This window comes from Tyto alba, unplaced genomic scaffold (genome assembly GCF_018691265.1).
Source record: "Tyto alba isolate M040663 unplaced genomic scaffold, T.alba_DEE_v4.0 Super-Scaffold_20000042, whole genome shotgun sequence".
Classification (NCBI taxonomy): domain Eukaryota; kingdom Metazoa; phylum Chordata; class Aves; order Strigiformes; family Tytonidae; genus Tyto; species Tyto alba.
In genome coordinates this window covers 10,510,356-10,533,617 of record NW_024881293.1, presented here as the reverse complement: position 1 = coordinate 10,533,617, position 23,262 = coordinate 10,510,356, and the positions used below count along the sequence as shown (strand labels likewise).

The 23,262-nt window shown below is 52.8% G+C and overlaps 2 protein-coding genes and 2 long non-coding RNA genes across 5 annotated transcripts; 2 read left to right on the top strand and 2 right to left on the bottom strand.

Moving 5' to 3' along the window:
* Positions 1 to 100: 100 nt before the first annotated feature.
* PWWP3A (PWWP domain containing 3A, DNA repair factor) lies at positions 101 to 9,392 on the bottom strand. Its single transcript, XM_032987803.2, has 14 exons — positions 9,322 to 9,392; positions 8,591 to 8,684; positions 8,241 to 8,332; positions 7,802 to 7,872; positions 6,373 to 7,392; positions 5,690 to 5,812; positions 4,898 to 4,968; positions 4,335 to 4,411; positions 3,782 to 3,842; positions 3,195 to 3,270; positions 3,019 to 3,069; positions 2,202 to 2,632; positions 1,227 to 1,315; positions 101 to 996 (listed from the first exon to the last, which is right to left on the bottom strand). The coding sequence occupies exons 2-14, from the start codon at positions 8,645 to 8,647 to the stop codon at positions 918 to 920; spliced, it is 2,298 nt and encodes a 765-aa protein (XP_032843694.2). The 5' UTR covers positions 8,648 to 8,684; positions 9,322 to 9,392; the 3' UTR covers positions 101 to 917.
* A 199-nt stretch (positions 9,393 to 9,591) lies between these two features.
* Positions 9,592 to 10,271, top strand: LOC116960459. Its single transcript, XR_004406416.2, has 2 exons — positions 9,592 to 9,651; positions 9,845 to 10,271. It is a non-coding gene; the product is annotated as an uncharacterized LOC116960459 (long non-coding RNA).
* LOC116960315 (calcium/calmodulin-dependent protein kinase type IV-like) lies at positions 10,144 to 23,175 on the bottom strand. 2 transcript variants are annotated; one of them, XM_042794855.1, is made up of 12 exons: positions 22,503 to 23,175; positions 21,854 to 21,984; positions 18,402 to 18,480; positions 18,025 to 18,087; positions 15,508 to 15,590; positions 15,254 to 15,326; positions 14,065 to 14,155; positions 13,896 to 13,970; positions 13,626 to 13,701; positions 13,390 to 13,516; positions 13,109 to 13,261; positions 10,144 to 12,714 (listed from the first exon to the last, which is right to left on the bottom strand). In XM_042794855.1, the coding sequence occupies exons 2-12, from the start codon at positions 21,949 to 21,951 to the stop codon at positions 12,490 to 12,492; spliced, it is 1,143 nt and encodes a 380-aa protein (XP_042650789.1). In that variant the 5' UTR covers positions 21,952 to 21,984; positions 22,503 to 23,175; the 3' UTR covers positions 10,144 to 12,489. The 2 variants fall into 2 exon arrangements, with proteins under 2 accessions (XP_042650789.1, XP_042650788.1); XM_042794854.1 differs by having other exon boundaries at positions 21,854 to 21,981; positions 22,503 to 23,174.
* On the top strand, positions 14,166 to 16,284 carry LOC122153661. Its single transcript, XR_006165511.1, has 2 exons — positions 14,166 to 14,547; positions 15,881 to 16,284. It is a non-coding gene; the product is annotated as an uncharacterized LOC122153661 (long non-coding RNA).
* Positions 23,176 to 23,262: the final 87 nt, after the last annotated feature.

Sequence of the window (23,262 nt, the reverse complement as noted above, 5' to 3'; positions counted from 1 at the left end):
CTCAGCCCGGAGTAACTCAAAGTGCAATTAACTGAATATATTTTAATTGCTATAGGCAGAATACACGTCTGTACCCCCGCTTTACATTTAAACTTCTTCCTTAATTTCAAATCATCTCAGTTTTTATTGAACAAGCAAGTAGATCACATTTTCATTGTAATGCAGAAAAATACAATCACCGGGCTTTTATCCTTAGAGTTCAACAACAGTGCGAGTCTAGCACCAGCAAGGGACAGTGCTACACCGTTAACAGAAAGCTAGGGGATGATTAAATTTAATAGTAAAATCCGACAGAAAAAGATAATCAAAAGTGTTCCTAAAAACATGGCCTAAAAAAAAAAACCAACAAAAAAATAAAAGAACAATCAAAACAGTTTCACTTTTAAAGTCAATGTGTTTTGTTTTTTAAGCAAACATTGGATTCCTTTTCCACTGAATTTTACAGTTGTCCTACCACCAAAACCCAAGCCTCTGCCCTTCAGGCTGCATCCCCACGTTCCCATTTCATTCCCCACACAGCGACATGTAAAGCAAGGACGGCCAACCCGCTGCGAATGTTTTCAGACGGGGGAAACCTGCACCCACCCAGCAGCAGTAAAATCAGCAGGCAAGAATTAACCAGTACATGGTTTTGAGGACAATACCTCTTCCTTTGTCAGATACTTGGCCAAAATAATGAATACAAGACGGAATTATACCAAGCAGCTCTGCAAAACACTCGCGCCCTTTGCGAGGCAGCATCGAGAGCACGGGCTGCAGGCAGAACTGGATCCGCCCGCGGCACAGCGTTCTAGTGACTACAGCTCTGAGACACACACACACGGATCCTATACAGCAGGAATTACACGTTTATACCAACAACCACGCCACTATGTACACGCAGTGCCAGGAGAACTCGGGAAAGCTTGCACCACAGTTCAGGCGCTGTCCGCAGACGCTAGTTTGGTCTTCCACTTTTTTCTCTCTATAATTTCTTCATCAAATATTTCTCTCTCCCTGAAAAGAAAAGCATTGAAGTTCTGTAGTAAAAGTGATCTGAACAGGTGAAACAGTTTGCAGCGTGTTGCAGTAACTTGGCAAGAATGTTTCCTGCGTCTGATCATTCTGTTACTGGAGGAGGAAGCTGGCCCTGCAGAAGGGAGGACGCTGAACGCTCCACCCTTCCACGCACGTGGCTGTATACACGAGTAAGAAAAATCCAGAAAACGCTAAAAATAAAAAGATACCTTTTGCTCACAGATGGTCCTTTTATGTACTTCTCTTCTGCCTTCTGGTAATCTATGTCATCCACAGCAGAAATCGCGTAAATGATGGCCTGTAAAAGTATTGAATTCATTTACACTCATGAAACAGAAGCTAAATTACAACCAGTGATTTGAAACTGTCTCAGATAAGCACATTTGTAGCATAAAGGTTCCTCAATTACTGAGTAAGCTTGGATGAAACTGCTTGGTTTTGGATCTGTAACTTGTACCTGAAGTTCTAATATAAATAATATGAACTCATCCTTCATCACCCCCAGGAGAACATTTTTATAAGCAAATTAAGATATTCTTCATACTAATTTTTTCTACAGAAGTTAACTTTCTACTGGGAAAGTTCCCAGGAAGAACAATAAGTATCTAAAAGTATAACTGTTAAAAACAAACAACCCACCCCCCAACACACACAAAGAACCCAAGAAAACGCAGAGATAACTTCCCAAACTAAGAAAAAACAAGCCCAAAGCTTTGAAGGGTCTCAGAAGGAATCAAGACACAGCAGTAACCATTCTGCCTTTAAAAACATCCCAGTGCCTAAAGCTTCTCCATTCTGCCCCAATGGCTGAAAGCCACCATTCCGAATTACATGCAGGAAGCGTGCAGGGATTTGCACTGGGACTTGATTTTTTTTTTTCTCCAACATATCACATAAACCTCCTTGTTCTCCGATTTTAGCCATGCTCATGGGCTGGTAGAGCCCCCTGCACCGATTTTAACGTTCCCCGCCCCGGATACAGGCGGAAGCCAAGCGCGGTTTCGGGTCCCCAGGGCTGAAGGGGCGGTGACCCGGGTCGGCAGGTACGGAGGTGGGGACAGACCTGCGCCGCTCAAGCACCGCCAGATCCCGGCAACACTCTGCCAGTCCTTAAACACAAACCACATAACCCCAGTGCTATTTACTTTAACATTCGCTTTTCTCGGTGCTTCATGTTTACTCACTTCAGGCAAAAGGACATCTGAAATAAATTTAATTCCATCTCCATTTATTTGATTCAGATTTTTAGTGTCTATCTCATGATACACTTCCTTCAAGTAGTTCACTACAAGGTCTAGTTGTTCTTCATCCTCTAAATATGTTTCAATGCAGGTCACATACTGACTTGAATTCAGGAATTCTTTCAGCCACCGGGATGGTTTTCTGCTTTTTAAAATAGCCAGAAGATGCTCTTCGGCCCCCTTAGTCTTCACTATAAACTCCACTATCTTTTTATTCGCTTTATCTCTAGCAGCTCTTGTTCTGTCAGGAAGAAGTTTCTTGGAGGGCTTCTGAGGTGAAGGTTCTGATGAAGACTCTCCAACATCTTCCTCTGCTGTGTTTGGAAAGGTCATTTGGACTGAACTTGGATAACCTTCCTTTCTAACTGGGTAGCCTGAAGGAAAAGCCACAACCATTCATACTTAAATATACAAAACAAGAGACTTTCTCTCACACATACTTAGATACACAAACATAAAATAAGGGACTTTCTGGCTAAGAGAGAAGTTTTTCTTCCTCCACTACCAAGGAGGGTAAAAAAACACCAGCACCCAAACCTTAATTTTGCCTTAAAAAAAGGTTGGGGAGTTGAAACACTGGCAGGAGCTCTGAAATGCACTCTACAGCATGAAGTAACCAGTTACCTGATTGTCTTTAACACTCAATATTTATTTAGCTTTTGCTGAGGGACTGAAAAACCTTAGAGTGCAGTAATGGTGTGCAATAATTTTAATAGTACCCCCTCAAGAGAAGAATACAAAAGATAATGAATTCACTTACTGATATCAGCAGCAAAATATTCCAGGAAGGATCCCGTAAAAGAATGACAACCTAAAAAGCCCAAACTATGGTTATTTATCAGTACAATTAAGCGTATGAAACAAAGCTGACAGTTTTAGTCTTATCTTTTTTGAGGCATATCAGAATGGACAACATCATCCAACTCATCTGCTTACCTACTCTAACTCGATAGTCAGAAATCAGTCGGATACACCACTCAATTTCTTGGCGATAATCTTCCTTAGCTCGTCCCTGCAAAACAAGAGCCATCATTTACAGCCCTAAAAAGAGTATCCTGTCAAAGCCTTTGGGGCTAGGACACCAACCGGGTAACAGAAGTGGCTAACAGTAATGCATCAAATTTTACTGGCAGTTTTCTGCATTCTCCTGAAATTCAACTTCTCCCATCACTTTGTCACGCAGCGAGTGGCTTTGCTGTACGTAGCAAACCCACAACTGATAACACAGTAAGAGTCTCAAGCAACTGCCTCCCTTCCACGTACGGGTGTTCTTGGCAGCAGCCTCACCGAGATGGAAAAAGGTATCGGGGAATCCCCTTCCCATATTATTCTCCAACTTGTGGATCACGAATTATGTTTAATTACTTTGAACAGAGTGAGAGAGAACAGAGAACCGTGAACAACCCCAGAGCAGCCAGCTGCACCCCACTCCTCCCACAGGGTCAGTCAGACATGGTGTATACAACTGAATTCTCCCCAACACATGCACACGCTTGCAGCTACACGTTACTGGTAGTACTTACTATGAGCTCCTGCTTTTCTTCGCAATCAAAGTGTTTCAGATTCTTAAGAGGTACTGAGAAACTTGATGAAACAAAGAAACACAGTTAGGGAAAAAGAAGCAGTTGAGTTGCACCTCTATTTATTTATTGCAATTCTACACCTCCCTGAAAATTAGATTTCACAAGGAATTCAGGAATGCAGGTTTTACTAGTTTTTGTTTTCATAAGCAGGTAAAACTACAGAATCTTTTATCAAATGAGAAGTTCCTGGTTTTAAAACAAAACTAAAGGCAGGCAGGCCTGCGTTTCCAGAAAGTTTGGGCATCACATGTCAAAAAACACCAGCCCCTTTTTTTTTTTTTCCTTCCTCCCACAAGCATCAGCTGTTGGCATGAATGCCAGCCTGTCTCGGCTGGCAGTGCGATAAGGCAAATCCTCACCCGACTTGGACCCTCCCTCTGAGATCAACTTTACTCTTAACTGACAGTGTAACTGCCCTGCCCCAGGAAGAGTACAGGATGTTGCCTAAAGGAAACCAAAAGTTTGGAACATGATCAGAATCCACAACATTTACCCTTTTTTCTTGCAATCTGTATTCCCTTCTATTAACAGCACACACGCCTTTCGGCATTTCCGCTTCACATATTTTACCTGTTGAAAGGATAAAGTCTCATTAGCACTCTACAATCCCAATACCCTTACAAAGCAGGAACATTTTCCATCACTATTCTACAGCACACCCCATACTTAAAGGAAGTTACACAAACGTGAAAAATTAAGTTTAAAGCGGCAAGAATAGCAAGTTACCCCAATGGAGCGTTTTTGTTAGTACACAAGGACCTGTTCTCCTTCGTTAGTTGGGTACAAGAACCTTAATTCAGGATACAAGATATAAAGGCTCAGCAGTAATCCTCTGCTCCAATACAAACATATGTGAGTTAAATATATTTATTTTTTTATGTGCTCTCATCATACATAAATTTACTTCTATCGTCTTTGGAACACTTCTACTGGAAGATTTTTAACATTTCCAGCTCTACACAAGTCAAGGAGGACAAAAGACTAAAGCTCTCGCTAAGCCCCTCCTTAGCAGCCCCCCTGCAGCACCACTCTGGGAATGCAGCGAGCTGTTCTTACCACTGCTGGCCAATAAGGATAGCTTCGCAATTTGCACCAGACCAAAATCCCTTCTTCAATTGATTGCGGTTCTATGATGAAAAAGAAAATAATTTTTCTTTAAAAAAAACAAGACAAGACAGTTAGCTCACCCTCTCTTACCAGCCTCCTTTCAGGCGTTTCACTTCAACGCTTTTACAGGTCTCAACTAAGGTGACAGGGCATCCCCCCTGCCCTCAGCCCCTAAAATGCAGCAAAAGAACTTGGAAATTTGAATCCTAGGCCCTTGCAATCCAGTCATCCACACTACATTCTGTTTTGAAAAGCCTTTCTGGGACATCCGAGAAAATCATTTTATTCCAAATTTGAACAAAGCTGGATGATTCACCTTCTAGAAAGGTTAGGTTTCATTACCATAGTGTCCAGGTTTTGGCTGGGGTGGAGTTAATTATTCTTCTTTGTAGCTAGAATAGTGCTGTGTTTTGGATGCAGTATGAGATGATGTTGGTAACACACTGACGGTTTCAGCTGTTGCTGAGATCAAACTCCCAACTCCCCATGTCCTGCCCTTCTGCAAGTCCCCAAGAAGCTGGGCGGGAGCACGGCCAGAGGACTGGACCCAAACTGGCCAAGAGAATATTTCATATGATGTAACATCACACTCGCTATTCTAGCCACTAAGAAGAAAAAAAAATAACTCTATCCTAGCTGAAACCAGGGCACGCAGCTTGTTAGCAAACTAGAAGCACACATACCCTGAAAGAGCACAACGCTCTTGGGTGAAGGAGTCTCACAGGTACACTGATGTCTCACCTTGATGTGATAAAACACAAGGAAGTTCTTCCTCCTCCTCCTCCTCTTCATCTACCAGAGCTGAGAGGCAAGAGAGATTCTCCAAGGAAGCTATATTTGAAGACAGGTCAAGCGATTCCAGCCCTGCCAACAGCAGCAAGCACCAGCGTTAATATGTGTGGAGTAGATTAAAAAAGTATCAGCTTCAGGGCAGGTGAAACGCACAGCTGGGTAGGGGACCCCACAGCTGCGCGAGTCACTGGGTCTGTCATGCCACACTCTCTATTCTCTGCCCAGGTAAAGGCCTAATAATCTGAATAAAAGACAAAAAAGGGAAAGGAACCAAAGCAGGCTTGTTTCAGGACTCTGCTCCTTTACATAACACCATTTCATCTCAACACTAACTAGATAGCAGTAAAGAAAACAAAGTGTGAAATCAGCAACTCCTCTAGTGAGGGGTAGGAATTACTGCTAAGTGCAGTTTGTCAATGCAAAACCCAAAACACCACCAGACAACCTCAATGCCACATTAGTTTTTATCCAGTGAAGAGACTGAATTTTGTGCTTCTCCAAAACTGAAAACAAAATTTAAATCAGCAATTTAAGGGCCTCATTCACAAAAGCAATGCAACATTCCAAGATGAGGAACAGTGCTCAACAATCAAATGGGATGAGGTTTTCCTTTCCCCAAGTGACACACTCACCTTCATCTTCCTCAAAATCAGGCAGCTGGAATTGCTTTACTTTATTCATAACTACATGTGAAATATCCTTATTTTTCTCCTCTTTATGCTGAGAGGGGAAGCTATCAGAAAGTGTCCCATGGTTAGAAGGCCCAGATGAAGACTCAGGGCAATTCCTCCATCCCCTTTTTCTGTACGAGGACATGGTTGTGCCAATCTTTTGTTCTCCATTAGTCTGTGTTAAACTCACTGGCTTTTTTCCTCCATCTAATTGCTTTGCCAGGCTTTTGCTCTCACTACTGATGCTATTTTCCAAGTCACCTGAGGCACTTTTACAAGAATCCAGTAACGTTTTTCTAGGTTGACTTCTGGTTTTTGCCCTTGTGACAGGTACCACTGTGTCAGGATTGCAGGGGACAGGCAGAGGGGACCCTTCCTCAGCAAGGGGCTGGGCTTGATCCGTGGGGAAATCATTCCTATATGATACAGGTAATCCTGCACCTCTTTGTCTTTTTCTTTCTTCCTTCTTTTTTATCTCCTTGGTCTTAAAGAAGACTTGATTTCCTGGTTTGGACTCTGTCAACAAGCTGGGCTTGATTTTTTTCTGTCTTGGTAGTGATTCTGATTCTGGTGTTTTGCAATCTGCACTGTCTGACATATTACTCCAGTCCCCAGTGACACGTTTGGAAGGGTTTGTTCTAATTCTGTGTCCTCTAGTACTCTCCTCCAAAATGAAGGAAGCTTCCTGTTTGTTTTTTTTTGTATTGGTCTTCAGGCTGGGGTTATTTTTTTGTTCTGTTTTCCTCTTGGAAGTCTCAAGCTCCAACTTTTCTTTTGAGTGAAAGAGTGATTGACGTCCCTGTAACGGGGTAGATGAGAGAGATCCTGCCTTGTTCTCCTGGGGTAACAGAGTGTTTGGTCCTTTTTCTGAAGGCAGTACTTGTTTGGCTGAGCCATTTTGATCCAAAATATCCAGGGCAATTTTAAGAGAACAGCGATATTTCAGTTCTTCCACAGCTTCACTTGAACTATTCCTTTGATCTGATGAAGAAGAACATGCAATAAATTTGCTTTATATATAAGAAATGGATTTTATTTGTAGTATATCTTTTAAGATGCAATTTAACACTTAAATCATCTGTGATTCTTCAGGCAAAATATATAGAGACACCCAAAGTGCAAGCTTCCAACATCTTGATGGAAGTACTCACAAGTTTCTTAAGCCTTCCTTCCAACACCCTACACAAGGGAAGAGCAAAAGTAGCTGTGCTCAGGTTTAGCCTATTTCCAAACTTCAGGGATGGAATGGAAAAAGGGGAAAAGAAATCCCAAAAAGCCCCTCAATAAATACTTAAGTGAAATATATAACTACTGTCCACAGGGTTGAGTTTTTGTGTATATTTACATCCAGAACATATACAAGGCAGCAAGTGTTTTGACATCATCTCACCTAAGTTAGAGGCGATGTTTTCTATACATTCTTCTTTCAGCGGTACAGCATCTGCACAGTTCACACTAATCCTGAAAACACAGTAAAGCTGATCAAAATGTCACAGCATTAAACATGACTAACAGCATGACACTGCTCTCACCTGGCAACAAATTTGCAATATTTTTTTTCCCCAAAACCTGTACTTGTTAGCAGAAGTTAAGAAAAAAAGAACGCCCATGAAGAATGCCTGAGCTAGCAGTCAGCATGCTGCTCATGGATGTACCAGGAGACAAGTAGATGGCCAGCTCCAAAAAGGCAGCGGGTTTTGGGTTAGCCATCTAATCCTTCTGGAAATCAATGATCTGTTTTCACAGGTATCTTCAGATAACGGGATTACTTTTTTTTTTTTTTTAATGTCTAAGAGTGCAAACATATGACAGTAACAAGGATACTTAACTGTTCTTTCAAGCCAAGTATTTCAACTTTAAAAGAAGTCGTCTTCACATTAGTAATAGATGTTTTCCCAGCAACTCCAGTTCTGCACAAAACCTACATTCAAGAGGAAAACATGCATTTAAAATCCCTGATCAAGTCTATTAGACTAGAGAGCCGATCTGATATCATAACATTTTTAATATGAACAACGCAGAATGGATTGATATTCTGTGGCATCTGGTTAAAGGATTAGGATCCCTACAGATTAGCTATTTTTTAAAGTACATACATGTTTTCTTGGAGCTCTTTCTTATTTACTACTCCATTTCATCCATTTCTAAGTTGTGGCCACAATTTGTACATCTGCTTTACCTTTGCTGGCCATAAACGCTTCTTCCACATGCAAAGAACGTACTCTTGATCTGCCATGACTGTTTCACACCCAAAAGGAAAATTCCAGTGTGCTCTGAAGAAAAAGGAAAAAAGAGTTACCCAAGATTTTTGTCTTCCTTTTTTTCTTTTAAAAGAAATTAGGACTTAAACAGAACACAAATTATTACAGTTATGCATAATTTGACCTTTGAGATCACGGGACTAATATTAGTCTGCAAGCATTCTCCAAAATTAACTTCTAATAGTTTATCTTTCTATAGCCGTACACCATAAGAAGGTCTCACTGAACGTGTAAGTGTAGAAAGCAGTCACAAATAAAGAAAAAACATTCTGCAGCTCCCAAATCCTGATGACGGAGGCCACTTGTCACCTCGGGTAAATTACGCTGTGCTGCGCTAATTTCCGTACGTAGTTGACAATTATAATCCGAGCGAACCAGCCACAGAGCTCTCACGCATTTCTTAAAGGCCGGGAAAGTTTTAAGACAGGCCCGTTAACAGAATCCCCTGGGCTTCCGAAGCCCTGAGGCTCCGCGGGCCGGCGGTTCCGCTCGGTGCCCGCAGCCAAGGGGCAGGGCGGGGCGGGGCCGTGCCAACCCGGGCCGCCCCGTCCCGTCCCGTCCCGTCCCGTCCCTTCCCGCCCCACCGGTGCCGGTGCCGGTGCCGGTGCCAAGGCTCAGGGCCACGCTCCCCTCACGTCCCGGTTCTCACCGTGCGCTGCCCCGCCACCATCGCAGGCTGCCCGCCCGACTCTGCGCATGCGCCGCCTCTCCCCCCCCACCGCCCCGGCAACGCGGCAGCCAATCAGCGGCCCCCGTTCGGGCGCGGAGCGCTCCCTTTCCGCCGCCACAACACAGACGCACTCTAGCCAATCAGAGCGCCCGCTCCTCCCATTTCCCCGCCCCTCCGCCTTCTCTTTCTATTGGCAGGTTCGGGACACGCCCCGCCCCCGCTGAGGCACCGCCTTGCCTCTGGCGTCACTTCCTCCTCCCGCCGCGGCGGTGATGTCAGGGCCCTGCGCGTCCCGGGCGGTGGTGCTGTGTGGGTGACGTAGCATGTGGGAGGGGTTCCCCCCCTCCTTCCCCCCCCCCCCCCCCCCCCCCGCTCCCCTCAGGACTTTGGCAAAGGCGCTTTTCTAATTCAGCATTACAAGGGGTTTGTGTTCTTGTCCTTTTTTTTCTTTTTTTTCAGGTTAAATTGCTTTGCCTTTTTTTTTTTTTTTTTTTTTTTTCAGGTCAAATTACTTCACTTTAAATTCCTGTCCTTGTGTAAGGCAGGCCCTGCTTAAAACGTCTGGAAGTCCAGCGGGTATTTACACCTGGAGACAAAAGGCAAAATAAGCTGCAGCTGCGTCAGGCAACGGAAATCGCCGTAGCTGGAGGGATAGTGAGCGCTTGTCCAGAGCCTGAAAATGGATTAAAACCAGAAAAAACAAAAGGCTCTTGGCAAGCTGCTATTGGGCCCTCTCGATTTTTGGCCCTCTCGATTTTTAGCCCTTGTATTCTGAGGATAAAAGTCAAACCGGAGCCCGCATTGTGATGCTTGATGCTTTATTAGATGTCTGTACTTTTTCATAAATACCTGCAATATCGGAAATGTCACCACTATACTGAAGTAGTAAGTTATTAAAACACGTTCTGAAAACAGCATACAGACCCAAATGGCGTCTCCTATTAGCTTTACTCCCAGGAATACTTTTTTCTACCTTTAAATGCTGATATTTGTGGAATAATACTTCGTTGATGTAAGAGGCCAACTCCTATTTTGCTTAAAGTTTTCCCCCGGCTGCCTTCCATCGCTGAAGGCACTGTTGCCTGTCTCCTAATCCCCTTATTTCCCATTATTCTGCGGGATCAGGCATGGTCTGCGGGCAGGGCAACATTCGTCAGGCCCTGCTTCACAGGGTCAGGGTGCACTGAGCATTCTGGCCTACTCCTGCAAGGCGTTTGAGTAAGGATTTCATGTCAAAGGATATAAAATAGTCTTAAAACTCGGGGTAGTAAACAACATGGTTAAAGTTGGAGTTCTGGCCCCACTGGAGTAAATGAGGACACATCGCAGAGTCTGAAGGACAGAGAGTGTCACCCCAAGCGTAGGATAAAGACCGGAGTTAAGCACACTGCAAGGTTCAGCCCTTGATGTGAAAAAAAGGAGAGAAAACAACCACCCCTCCTGCAAAACGCAAAGAAAAAGAAATATTTTTCCCTTTGCTGGAGCTTTCTCCCATGGTATCAGCGTTTGCTTTCTCCAAAGGGAAATCTTGCTGTGCATCTGCTTCCCCATTAAAGGTATGACTTAGTTTTAAAAAAAAGCACATTTCTGGTTAAGACCTAATAGTATTCCAATTAAAAAACTCTCTTGAACATCTGATCCCTCCTCTGTATTTGGCTTTACAAGCACCCTAAGCAGAAATGAGCTTCATACAGTATGGCTCAGCCCTTACACTTGGTGATTTCTGCTTGTGCTGTAAATAAATATGAAGGTCGCTGTGTTACATTTGCTTTCCTGCCGCCCCGATTACAGCTCTGACCCTCTGACCTGCGCCCTGCGCCGAGCCAGCTGTCTGTAATGGCGGCTTTCAGCTTCAGCAAAATTTTAATTTTCATTTGCAGCCCTTCCTTTATCAAGGAGTCAGTTCTGTGTCCCCCCATCCTGGAAAAATTAACCTCATGTACAGATTTAGTTCCTCTCCAGCTGAGATATTTTTTGCCGAACACACTGTTCTGTGTGTATGGCCCAACCCGCGAGGGGTGCAGGTCACATCATCGCCCCGGGCTAGTTGAGCTTGTGCTGGATCACACCAGCTGGGACTGCGGAGCAGCTGCCAGGCTTTCTGTAATCCTGCCTGTGTAATATGGCTTTTCCTGTCTGATTAGTTGTTCTGTATTAAAATCTGCAAACGCCTATCCCGTGGCTTCATAAATAACTGCCTAAAAAATTTCTTTTCAAGAAGTTTTTCAACTGATTGCATTAGTCTTAAAAAAAACAAAAAACAAAAACCAAAATACGTATAAACTCATTGTCCTCACTCAGGAAACAGCAGCACCGTTACGTGTTACAAAGTCTTACAACGCGCCGTAGAAAGAGTTCCACTGTTCTTTGTTCAAACTCATCGTGTGAGCCGTAACCTGGAACGCCGGCGCAGCAGCCAGACAAGCCAGCATTCCCTGTTTGTGACAATCTCACCAGCACCACGTACCCGCAGCAAGACTGAACGTGGGAACGAATGAGAACCAAAGCACAAATCAAGCAGAGGTCGTCTACCATCTAGAGATAATAAAGGAACCACTGGCAAACACTTTTTCTCCGGGTAGGATCAAAGAGCTGGGTTCAAAGGCTCCTGAAAACCTGGTCTAACACAGCAGCAAACCCTCAGCGGGGTCCTGTAACCGCGACTGGAGAGGTACCGCCAGTGGTCAGCGACGGTCCCGACACACCTCTCCCCTCAGCAAATAAACCCTTCGGGACTGTGTACAGGAACTTGCAAAACTCTGTCCTAAAGACAACTTACTGCCTTTGCAGGGAAGGTGTAAGAAATCCTTTTTCTGCTGTTTGCTCCTCGTTTTTAAGCCACTTGGGATTTTTTCCAGCCACAGTGTCCAAAATGGTTAATTTGTCGGAAGACCGAGTCCCCAGCCTTGTTTCCTCAGTCGGGTCCGTACAGACACACACTCACAGCGACCAGCTACGACTGCACTTGGCAACAGGACACTACAGAAGGATGCTCCACGCCACAGACCACGGGCTCCCGACGCACACCCACGCTCGGGGTGCTCCTGTCCCCCCCGGCTTCCCCTGCCTCTCCCCGTGCCAGCGGCCGAGGGGCGGCGGGGTGTTGCTTGCCGAAGCGGCGGCGAGCCGGCGGCACCGCCGAACACGTTAGCTCTTGCAGCCAGCCCCGGTCACGGGAACCTGGGACATGGCGGGACAGTCGCTCTGGAAAGCGTCGAGGTCCTCGGTGGCGCTGGCTTCGGGGCTGGCGGTCCCCGTCCCCTGGGGCAGGCAGGCACCCCGGGGACCCCCCTGGCTGCGCCCGCTGCGGGAGCAGTCGTGGTGCCCGTGGTTGCCCAGGCGGCTGGAAGCCACCACGGCTTTCATGGCAGCCTGTTGCAAAGGCAGAGCGGGGTGAGCCGTTATCAGTGTCTGTCTGGCAGAGTTCTCCTCCTCGGCGCCGTTCCTCAGGCGCTCGAGCCCCCCGGAACGTGCAGAAGGGGAGATGGTGCCTGCTGCCACGCCAAGCTGGGAAGCCCAGCCTTCCGCCTCAGGCAAGGCTTTTCCCAGCCGCTGCTGCTCCCCCGGGGACATGGCTGTGCAAGGAGCCGCTCCATCATCCTTCCCCCCTCTCCCCCAGCTGCCACGTGCCGCAGAACATTTATCCACTCGGGGCAGGGGATCCTTAAAACCCTCTGACAGTGGCTCGTGGGGGGCCCCAGCCGTTTGCCCGAGGGGACACAAACACGAGCCACCCCCGGGTGTTAACGGGGCTTTTTCACCTTACCTTCAGTTTCCGCCTGGCATTAAATTCCTGCAGTTTCTTCTGCGTGCTGTCCATGTGAGCAAATTTAGCGGCTTTCCCGGTGACCCAGGGATGCTCCAGAGCCTGGTAGACAGTCAGCCTCTTCTGGGGGTCCAGGACGATCAACTTTCGGACCTGTAACCGATTTCAGGTGCACAAAAAAGCTTCATTTGTTAAACGCCCCTAGTTTTGTCATCTTGACAAGCACTGATCTGAAGGCTTCGTGCTCGGCGGCCCCCGAGCCGTGGCGCTGGCTCGCTCACCAAGTCCTTGGCGTTGAGGGAAACCTCATCCCACCACGGGGACACGAACTCGTAGTCGCAAGTGAGGATGCGGCTGTACATGTACTGGTCCCCTCGCGGGTCGAAGAAGGGCTCAAAGCCACAGAGCCTGCGAGCGCGGGAGAGAGGAGCTACACGCCGCCGCCCGGGCCCCGCCGCGCAGCCGTGCTGGCGTTTCCCGACGGCCTCGCCGCCGCGACCCCGGCAGCGTTACTCACAGGATGTAGGTGATGACGCCCACGGACCACATATCCACTTCGGGGCCGTAGGGGCACCCGTGGAGGATTTCGGGGGCTGGAAGCAGAGTTTGGGGTTCAAACGGGCAGGGTGTGGGGAGCTCCCGGCAACGCGGCCACGGTGGGAACCTCACGGCGGAGGAAACACCCCGTGGGCACCGGCAGTGCCTCCTGACCGTCGGCCATCCCTGCACTGAGCTGTGCGTGGCCTCAGGCAGGGAGCAGCCTCCCCGGCTCTCCCCTCCTGCTCACCGCAGTACCCCGGCGTCCCGCAGACGGTTTTCATGGTGTCCTGTTCATCCACGATCTTGGAGAGCCCAAAGTCACCTTGGAGGGACACAGAGGGGAGCGGCACTGTTAACCCCTCTCCTGCCACGGACACCCGCCCCCACCCCCACCCCAGGGCCCACAGCAAACCCACCGATTTTAAGGGGAGCGTCGGGGGACAGGTCTGCGTAGAGCAGGTTCTCTGGCTTCAGGTCACGGTGGACAACTCCATTTTCGTGCAGATACTGGAGAGAGAAAGCGGGGACATGGGAGAGGAGGCGGGGGGGGGAAGCAGAATTTGGGAGGTGGTAGCAGCAATCCGGGCCCTGGCACAAACACAGGACCAACTTGTCCGACTATTCCTTTGGAAACACCCAACACCTGCAGGGCTGGAGCTGCCGGCACGGCCACGGGGGGCACAGGCAGGATGTTTCCTGCTAGGAGTTTCCATTTTTAAACCCTCCCGTTGCCATAGAAACCTCATCTCCAGCAGACCTGTGATGCAGAGCAGCGCTGACCTTCCTCCCTCCTCTCCTTCGTCCCCCCCAGACGCGGATTAGAAGAGGCACCTCCGCTAGTGATGCCTTGGGAAGGCCAAGGGCGAGTGAGGAAACGCCTTTCCCTTGGGATGTTTGGGGTGGGTGCAGCTCTGGATGCCTCTCCCCGGGGGTATTTGGGGTGGGTGCAGCTCTGGGCGCCTCTCCCCAGGGGTATTTGGGGTGGGTGCAGCTCTGGACACCTCTCCCTGGGGGTATTTGGGGTGGTTGCAGCTCTGGGCGCCTCTCCCCCGGGATATTTGGGGTGGGTGCAGCTCTGGGTGCCTCTCCCCGGGGGTATTTGGGGTGGGTGCAGCTCTGGGCGCCTCTCCCCAGGGGTATTTGGGGTGGGTGCAGCTCTGGACACCTCTCCCTGGGGGTATTTGGGGTGGTTGCAGCTCTGGGCGCCTCTCCCCCGGGATATTTGGGGTGGGTGCAGCTCTGGGTGCCTCTCCCCGGGGGTATTTGGGGTGGGTGCAGCTCTGGGCGCCTCTCCCTGGGGGTATTTGGGGTGGGTGCAGCTCTGGGCGCCTCTCCCCGGGGGTATTTGGGGTGGGTTCAGCTCTGGGCGCCTCTCCCCCGGGATATTTGGGGTGGGTGCAGCTCTGGGCGCCTCTCCCCGGGGGTATTTGGGGTGGTTGCAGCTCTGGGTGCCTCTCCCCCGGGATATTTGGGGTGGGTGCAGCTCTGGACACCTCTCCCTGGGGGTATTTGGGGTGGGTGCAGCCCCCGTGGCGACACCCCTGAGCCATGCATGGGATCCCCTCACCAGGCTGTCCCCCGGGGCCACGGAGGGGGGGACATTACCGAAACAGCTTCCAGGATCTGCTTGACGACGTGGGCCGCGTCCCGCTCGCTGTAGAAACCCCGCTCCACGATCCTGCGGGCACACGGGGTCAGCACGGCAGCGCCCTGCCCTGCACAGACCTCCCCCTCCCCCTCCAGCCCCCAACCCCGGGGTGCGTCAGCCCCCTCCCATCCTCATCCTCCCCACCCACCATCAGGGTGGGCTTCGTGCCCCCGGTTAGGAGCCGGGGTGGGGATCGCGGGGCCGGGCGTACCTGTCGAAGAGCTCTCCTCCCGTCACCAGCTCCAGGATGAGCGCGATCTCCGAGGGCGTCTCGAAAATCTCCTTCAGCTTGATCTGGAAGGGGCGACAGGAGGGCTGGGGGGGCCGGCTGTGCCCGGGGGAGCGTGACCGCCGGACGCGAGGGGCTTAGCGGGGCAGCTGGCACTCTTCCCTCCTTTGCCTTTTTATTCGAATGTGAATTTTATTTTTTTTTTAACTGTTTGCAGCAGCCCTGCTCACTTAATCGTGCATTAAAGGCGGTGCTGGGAACGGGAGGAGACGGGCATGTAGCGCCTTCATCCTCTTCGTGTCGCCAAGCTCGTTAGCCAGAAGAGGAGCTCACCAAAATCTTTCTAATTGCACAGCTTCGTCGGCCGTGCCGGCACCCCGGGTCCAGCCCCGCAGCGTGGAGTGACCCCGGCAAAGCCCTGCCCAGTCCCTCCCGGGACGGATCCTGTGCATCTGCAGCTGCAGGGATGCAGGAGATGCACGGAGCCCCGAGGAGACAAAGCCACCTCTGGGCCTGGGGACCCAGCGAGCACTTTTGGAAACATCCCTTGGACCATTTCGCAGGAGAAGAAGCACTAAAGAAACTGGTTTTCTCCTGATTTTTGTTTTCTAGCTCCCACACAAGGTGAGCCTGTCTGCACGAGACCTTTGTGCCACTGCAGCAAATCTGGAATTAACAGGTCTCTCTTAAAACTACGTCAAAATGCAAATTCTTTATTTTTTTTTTTTAATGGAAAACAGAGAATTTCATGCTTCTTAAGACTTTTGTGACACTGCGAATTTCATGGGGCTTTAATCATTACCTTCATAGGCTGGGTGACAAGCCGTGATACCCCGCAGGGTGAGAGACACTGTGTGGCAGCTTATTGCATTATAATAATACATGGAAGCACTATAATTTTCCTATTAACTTCAAAAGTTTGCAATCCTATTATCATCCACTGTTGAGGTTGGTGCTGAACGATAGTGAGCTCATAGATGGCACCAGCGTAAATAATGAAACAGAGCATCTCTTCAAAAATCACTTGAACTTGAGAGTGAGCAAAACCCTACAGAAAACTCAGTGATTTAAATATTAAAACTCCCCGGCTGATTCCTCCTGCACGTCTCCGTGGTGCCGCTGCCTGGAGAGCAAAGGAGGGAGGGCAGAAATTGAATTTTCTGTTGTGTTTCTGATAACACCCCAGCAAGGAGCCCATCCCCATCCGTGGGTGGTACCACCTGAGCATCCCCGGGGCTGCTCCCCATCCCGGCTCTTCTCCCTGCGCCTGCCCAAACGTCTCAGGATGGGGGAAGCGTCTCCATGGAAAAGCTGAAGTGCCTGATTGCCCCAAAACACTGGAACACCCCAGTGCCTGAGGCAGGCCCACACCGAGCTGGCCCAGGGCCTTAGGGACCATGTTTGCCCCCATCAGCCCTGTTTTTAGGATGTTTTGGACTTTTCTCAGCTTTGTCTCTTTGCATCAAGGTTTTGGATAGTGGCGGACAGGCAGGACATCCCCACCGGTGCTCCTCCAGAGAGCAAAGGACAGTTGAAAAAGGCTGGAAGCAGCCGCGCTCAGAGTTTTGAGTGATGCTGCAAGAAAAATATCAGCTTGGGCAGCAGCAGCCAGCGGCGAGGCGATGCCCGGGCGATGTCCTGGCCACAGACCCCACTGGAGCGGGCTCTGCCGCAGCGCCCAGCGCTGCACCAGCAGCAGCTGCCAGGTGACTTTTTTTGTGTTGTTTCTTTAACTGGGGTCGCCTCTGAGATGCTTTTGCAATTTGCCGGTGGAACTAAGCAGTCTGGAATAAGCTTTTCTGGCAGGTGGAGGGACTGGGGGAGGGAGGGAGGCGGCGCGGACCCCCCCCACCCCCCTGCCATCGCAGAGGGGCTGACACGGCCGCCCCGGCTCTGCTGACACCGGTGGTGATTAGATCCGCTCCTGGGCGTTGCAAATCATTCCAGCCGAGCCGCCGTTATCCCCCGAGCGCTGAGCAAGAGAAACGGCAGCTGGCCGCGCCGGGACACAGCGCCCGGCACCCGCGGTCCCATCCTTGCCTTTTATCTCCCCTTGCAGGATTCATTACAGATGGGCAATTTTCTGTGGCATTCATTTGATCTCCTCGATGGAAATTGCTTACCAAATGGAAATCTCAAGCCAGGGAATGGGGGGAGATAAGGGGGCGGGGGGGGGGGGCCTGGCCCGCGATATTGGAGGTGGGAAGCTCAAGTGGGCTGCAAGGACTGGGAATTGCATGTGGCAGCGAGTGGGGAGTCACCACGCCACGGCGAGGACCGGGCATCTGGAGCCCATCTGCAAGGCAGGGAGGGGATGTGGGGTGCAGGCAGGGTTTCCCATGGGGTGGGGGGTTCATCCTGCACCGAGACGGGATGAGGAGGAGGACATCCCAACCCTTCCCTCGGCACGGCCGCGCTCCTGGGCTGCCCCTGGGCAGAGTTAAGGGGAGAGCCGCCCCCAGCAGCCGCGCCGACCCGACGTGAAGGGAGCGTACTCACGATATTGGGGTGCGAGAGCCGCAGCAGGACCCCGATCTCCGTCCTCACGATCTTTTTGTCGATCTAGAAAGCAGAGCCCACACAGAGACGGCATTATCTGCACTGCTGACTTGGGGTCTGACCCCCCCGCCACGCAGAGACCACCCCTAAATTGCTCCCTGCGGATTCCCAGGGCTCTCCCAGCAGCAGCAAAATGCACCCAGTACCCAGCCCCGCCCCCCAGCCCAAACCCCAGTGTTTTTGTCCATCTGGGACCGCCGCACTGCAGGAGTGGTGCCCACCCGCCAGCCCCATGCCCGTCCCGGGGCCGAGGTGCTTTGGTGGAGGAGGAGGGACACCCCCCCACCACTGCAGCCTCCCACCCTGCTGACACTCACCGTCTTCTTCAGCATCTTGGCGGCGTACGGGGTGCCCGTGCCCTTCTCCTCGCAGCTGTACACCACCGAGGTGGCTCCCCTGCAGCAGGGCAGAGGGTGCATGAGGCAGCCTGGATGCGGCCGGGACAGAGAGGGGGGTCCCACTCACCCCATACCCCGCCCCGAGCCATGACTTTTGCCAGCACCAGGCCCTGGGAGCTCAGCGTGCATCCCCCTCCCCGCATCATTTCCAGCTTCCCTGGGTAAAGCCATTTTAATTAAACCCAAGTCCTACAGGGGGTCTAAATCCTTAAGCAGCTTTCACGACAGGATGGAGCCTCCCTCTCCCTGCTTGTAGCCGCAAGGACAACCCCAGCGGGGACTGCAGGGACGCTGTGAGGGTCCCCATCCCATACGGGGCGACCCCAGGCCACCTCCAAACCTCCCTGCCAGTTTAAACCGCTCCCAGTTACAAGAGGGATCGTTCCCGTTAAACCCCCAGCAGTGCCCCTCAGCTGCTGGTGATTTTTAGACCTAGTTAATAACGTTTTCTAACCACTGGACGGTGAAATCAGCCCATTGCTCCAGGCCATTACAGGGCTCGTTTGCAATTTCATCTTTGCTGCCTGGCTCCTCGGAGCAGATTAATTCTCGCCCCGAGTAATCGACCACGTTTTATTGCTCTTTGGCTTCACCATCTTCTGGGACCGAGTTCAAGCTCTGCCTCGAGGCACACGGCATCCCCACCTGCCTGTGCCCCCCGGCCCTGGCGAGCGCCGACCCCAAAAGGTCAGCCCGTGTACCCAGACACCGTCTTTTACACCAAAATCTCCCCCGAGCCCGAGGCCAGCCCCAACCTTTTGCTGCAGCCCCACGCGCTGAATGCCCCGCCGGCGCTCCCTGGGGTGCTCTCGTGAGAGAGAGATTTGCTTTCAAAACGAGAGCGGATTTTGCAACTCATCCGGCTGAACTTGGGAATCGCGTTCCCATGGCAACGGCAGAGCCGGGTACCAGGTACCACAGGGATGCTGTGGGGTGAGCAAAACCCAGCAATTCTAGACCTTGGGCCATTTTCAAAACATTTTATTCCTTTTGCTCTATGTTCTCTATGACATTTTATTTTATGAATAAAAAGCAATTTGGAAACAAATTGCTCAGGCTTGGAGGGGAGAGGTGGCTGCTGCCACCTTCATCTCCAGCTCAGAATGGGCAGAAGGCTTCAATTTGAGCCCAAAATGGCATGGCTGCTGCTGTGACTGCAACAATAATGCGCTTCTAGTGGGAGAAAAAAGCCACAAGCATCTCCCCCCGCTGTGGCAGCCATTCCAGACCCCCCCCGCAGCCAGGACTCAGCTCAGGGCAGGGGGATTTCGAAATTCACCGGGTGCTTTGCAGTAAAGCAGCTGCACTCTGCCCTGCTGCAGACGCCTGGTAACTCTGATTTCCCAGCCGGCGCAGGTGCGGGGGCAGGACCCACAGCCCCCCACTCCTCCTTTCATCCCCTCACCACAGCTGAGCCCCAGGCTGGACCCATCGCCTCTCACTCTCCTGCAAAATTTTTCCACATGGACAATTCGCAGCCCAATTCCTGCTGCTAAAACAGGATCGTTTGGAAACTCTCGGCTCGGCATTTTGGAGGGGGGGGGGTTGCCCCTCAGATGCCCATGGCACGGCACCAGCTGCCCCTTGCGCATTCCCAGTTATAGCAGTGGCTGGATTCGCGCCGGCGCTTGCTGCACCCCGGCTCCTCGCCCCGCCGGCCCCAGCAGCCGCCGCTCGCTGCTTCTTGAGGCCTCAAATAAATATCCGCAATCAGCCCTGACTGCGACAGGAGATAATTGCATTTGCTTTACAGATGAACTGGAAAATGTCGAACAATGGGATTTGCGGAGAGAGCCTGGACCGGCGGCGGGGCCCGTGGGGAGGACGGTGCGGACTCGCGGCCGAGCCAGCGCGCATCAGGGTGAATGCTGCCGAGAGCAGACCCCCCCGCCGCTCCGCATCACCCCCGGGCTGCTCCAGGCTGGGTCCCCCCGGCACCGCGGCAGAGGGGCACCGAGAAAAAGCTGCGTACGGCGAGCGGGGTCCCACCGCCCCGGGTCAGCCACCAGCCAACGGCTCCAAGACCGAGACCGGTTTGATTTCAACCTGGATGCTGAAGCTGGATGGACGGTTCAAAGGCGTCCCCAGGGGCTCAGAGCCTGTCCCTCTGTCCCACGTCCCCCTGCACAGGGCTGTGTGCTGCCAAGCCTTGCGCTGACACTGGCTGCGCTGCGATAAGAAGCCTTAAATACCTGTTTTTTACCAAAGCTGCTGTTTTTCAGGCTCAGAGGCTCCTCTGCTGATGGAAAGCCTGAGGACGGCTGGGGCTGGCCCCCAGCTGAGCAACCACCACTGAAAACATCCTGCCCTGCCGGGGCTCGGCGGGCGGCATGGCCTCCTCTCTGCCGGCACAGCCCCGAGCCCCCCTCAAACAGGACTGTCAGACTTCCCGCAGCCCCCCCTTGCGCCCCCCCTGCCCTGGGGGCACTGGGACACCCGCTGCCCCTTGTCACCACGGGAGCCCCTCAGTGCCAGCGCTGCCGCTCTCCTCCACGGGACCTGGGCCTGCGCATCTCCGGGGTGCGGTGTGGCCCCAGGGCACCGGCAGCCCCCCCCCCCCCCAGTGCTGGGAAAGGGCCGAGCTGCCGCGGAGGGATGGCGGCACCGGAGCAGTGTGTGCCAGCGGCGAGGGGAAACCCGCCGGGGACGCGGAGCTGGGTGCTGCCTTTGGGCAGGGTTAGAGCACGTGGGAAATGGGGCGCAGCACCCACGGGACCCGGCGCACCAGCCCGGATGTCCCCTGCCCATGAGGATTTACGGTAGGGCCTCTAATAAATAAATCACAAGAGCCACCACGGAGCAGCCGGTGGCTGCTGAGGCGGCTCCTCTCTGAGCCACCGCACACGGGGACAGAGCCGGTGCCCTCGGCGAGGCTTTCTGACCCAAGTGGGACAAATCCAGATGTGGTGCTGTGTCCCATCTCTGGGGCTCGCCCTGCCTGTCCACCATGGGGGGGGCTGCTGCAGGAGGGACCCACCGCAGCCCCACGCTGTGCCAGGCTCATCGCCCACCTCCCCAAAGCCTTGGGCTGCTCAGAGGGGAGAGGGGGCCTCGCCATGAGCCCACCCTCCACCACAAGGGTGAGAATCACACAGCTCCACGCTCACGGGGACCCCGGGCCCCATCCTGCAAAACCTCTGTGGGTGCCCCCAAAACCGCTGCTGCAGCCCCATGACAGACCCCACACCCCAGTTTACATGCAAGGGCAGGGCCCCCCCTCCTTCCCCATCCTTCCATCCCTCTTCATCCATCCCTCACACCCCTTCCTCTCCCCACCAGGCCAGTCCCTGCCCCGAGCAGGACACGCTCCCATGCAAGATGGGCTCCTGCCCCCCCCGCCAGCCCCCGCTGACCCCCCCGCCAGCCGGTACCGGCCCAGCTCAGGGCCCACGATGTAGAAATCTTCCAGGGCCGTCTCGCGGTGGGACCCATCGATCCAGTACTCGCTGCCAGTCTTGGAGGAGGGCATGGTGGGCCAGGGGCAGCGAGCTCCCGCTAGCTGCTGGGAAGAAGAGACCCAACCATCGCCACGGCCCCCCCGCCTCACCGTCCCCCCCCCCGGTTGGCCAGCACCCAGATGGCCCAGCAAAAAGCAGCGCTCGGGATTAGCGAGCGCGATGAAGTCGCAGCCACAAATCTCCTTCCCACCAGGCACGTACGCTGCCTTTTTGGAGGTGATACTCCCCCACACAACTATGCTGTGTCCCTCCCCCAGCTTTTCACACCAGGCCCCCCCCCCCCCAGTCCCCTTCTGTTTCCTACCCCATCCCCACATTTTTGGGGCCGCCTTGGCTCTTCAGAGCCCATCAGGCTGGACCCTGCCCCCGGAGCACAGGCTGTGCCCCACAGGCTGGCACATTGGGGTATTTGCACCCCGATTCCTGCAGCCACCCCCAAAAACACCCCAACATGAAGCACACCCGCCGCCCCGGGGAGTACGTGCCCCTCCTCTCCCCTCCCCACTCTTGCTCTTTGCAACCCCATTAATATTCGGGTGAGGTTTGGGGAGCTGGTACGTACCGTTAGCTGTGGCGTCGCTGCGCGGCGGAGCCGTGTCCCCCTCGGCGCTGCCTCATCCCCGGTGCGGGGCAGCTGGGTGTGGGGGGGTGGGCGCTGGGTGTGGGGGCCGCTCAGCCCCCCCCCACGCCTCGTTGCTGGTTCTGCACCCGGCTGCAGCCCCCCGGGCCCGTGCTGCCAGCCGATGGGCAGGGTCCGTCCCCCCCCCCAACCACACCCCCCTGCTCTGGGGAGGGTGGTGGGGGGGTTAGGTTTAGCTCCTTGGCAGTGCTGAGTGGGGTGCTGAGCAGCGCTGGGATGTGGAGATGGAGGAGTGTGGGGATGGAGGGATGTGGGGATGAGGGGATGCAGGGATGGAGGGATGCAGGGATGGAGGGATGCAGGGATGGAGGGATGCAGGGATGCAGGGATGGAGGGATGCAGGGATGCAAGGCTGCGGGGATGTGGGACCGCGGGGCTGCCGGGATGCAGGGAGAGAGGAAGGTGGGGGTGCGGGGCCGGGGACCCTCCCAGGCAGCATCACCGCCCCACGCCGCGCTCCCGGCTGGCTCGGCCGTGCCACCCCACGGCCCCACGCCGCCACTGCACCGCGCCCCGCGGGGCTCCGGGCTCCGCTCCGGGCTTCACGCCGCACCCGCTCCCTCAGCACCCACAACCCAACGTCAGGATCCGGCCCCGCGGTGGGGTCAGGATGGGGACGGGGCGGGGGGGGGGGGAGGTTACCGCGCCGGCCCCGCACCCCGGGGAGCGCCCGGCCCCCCTC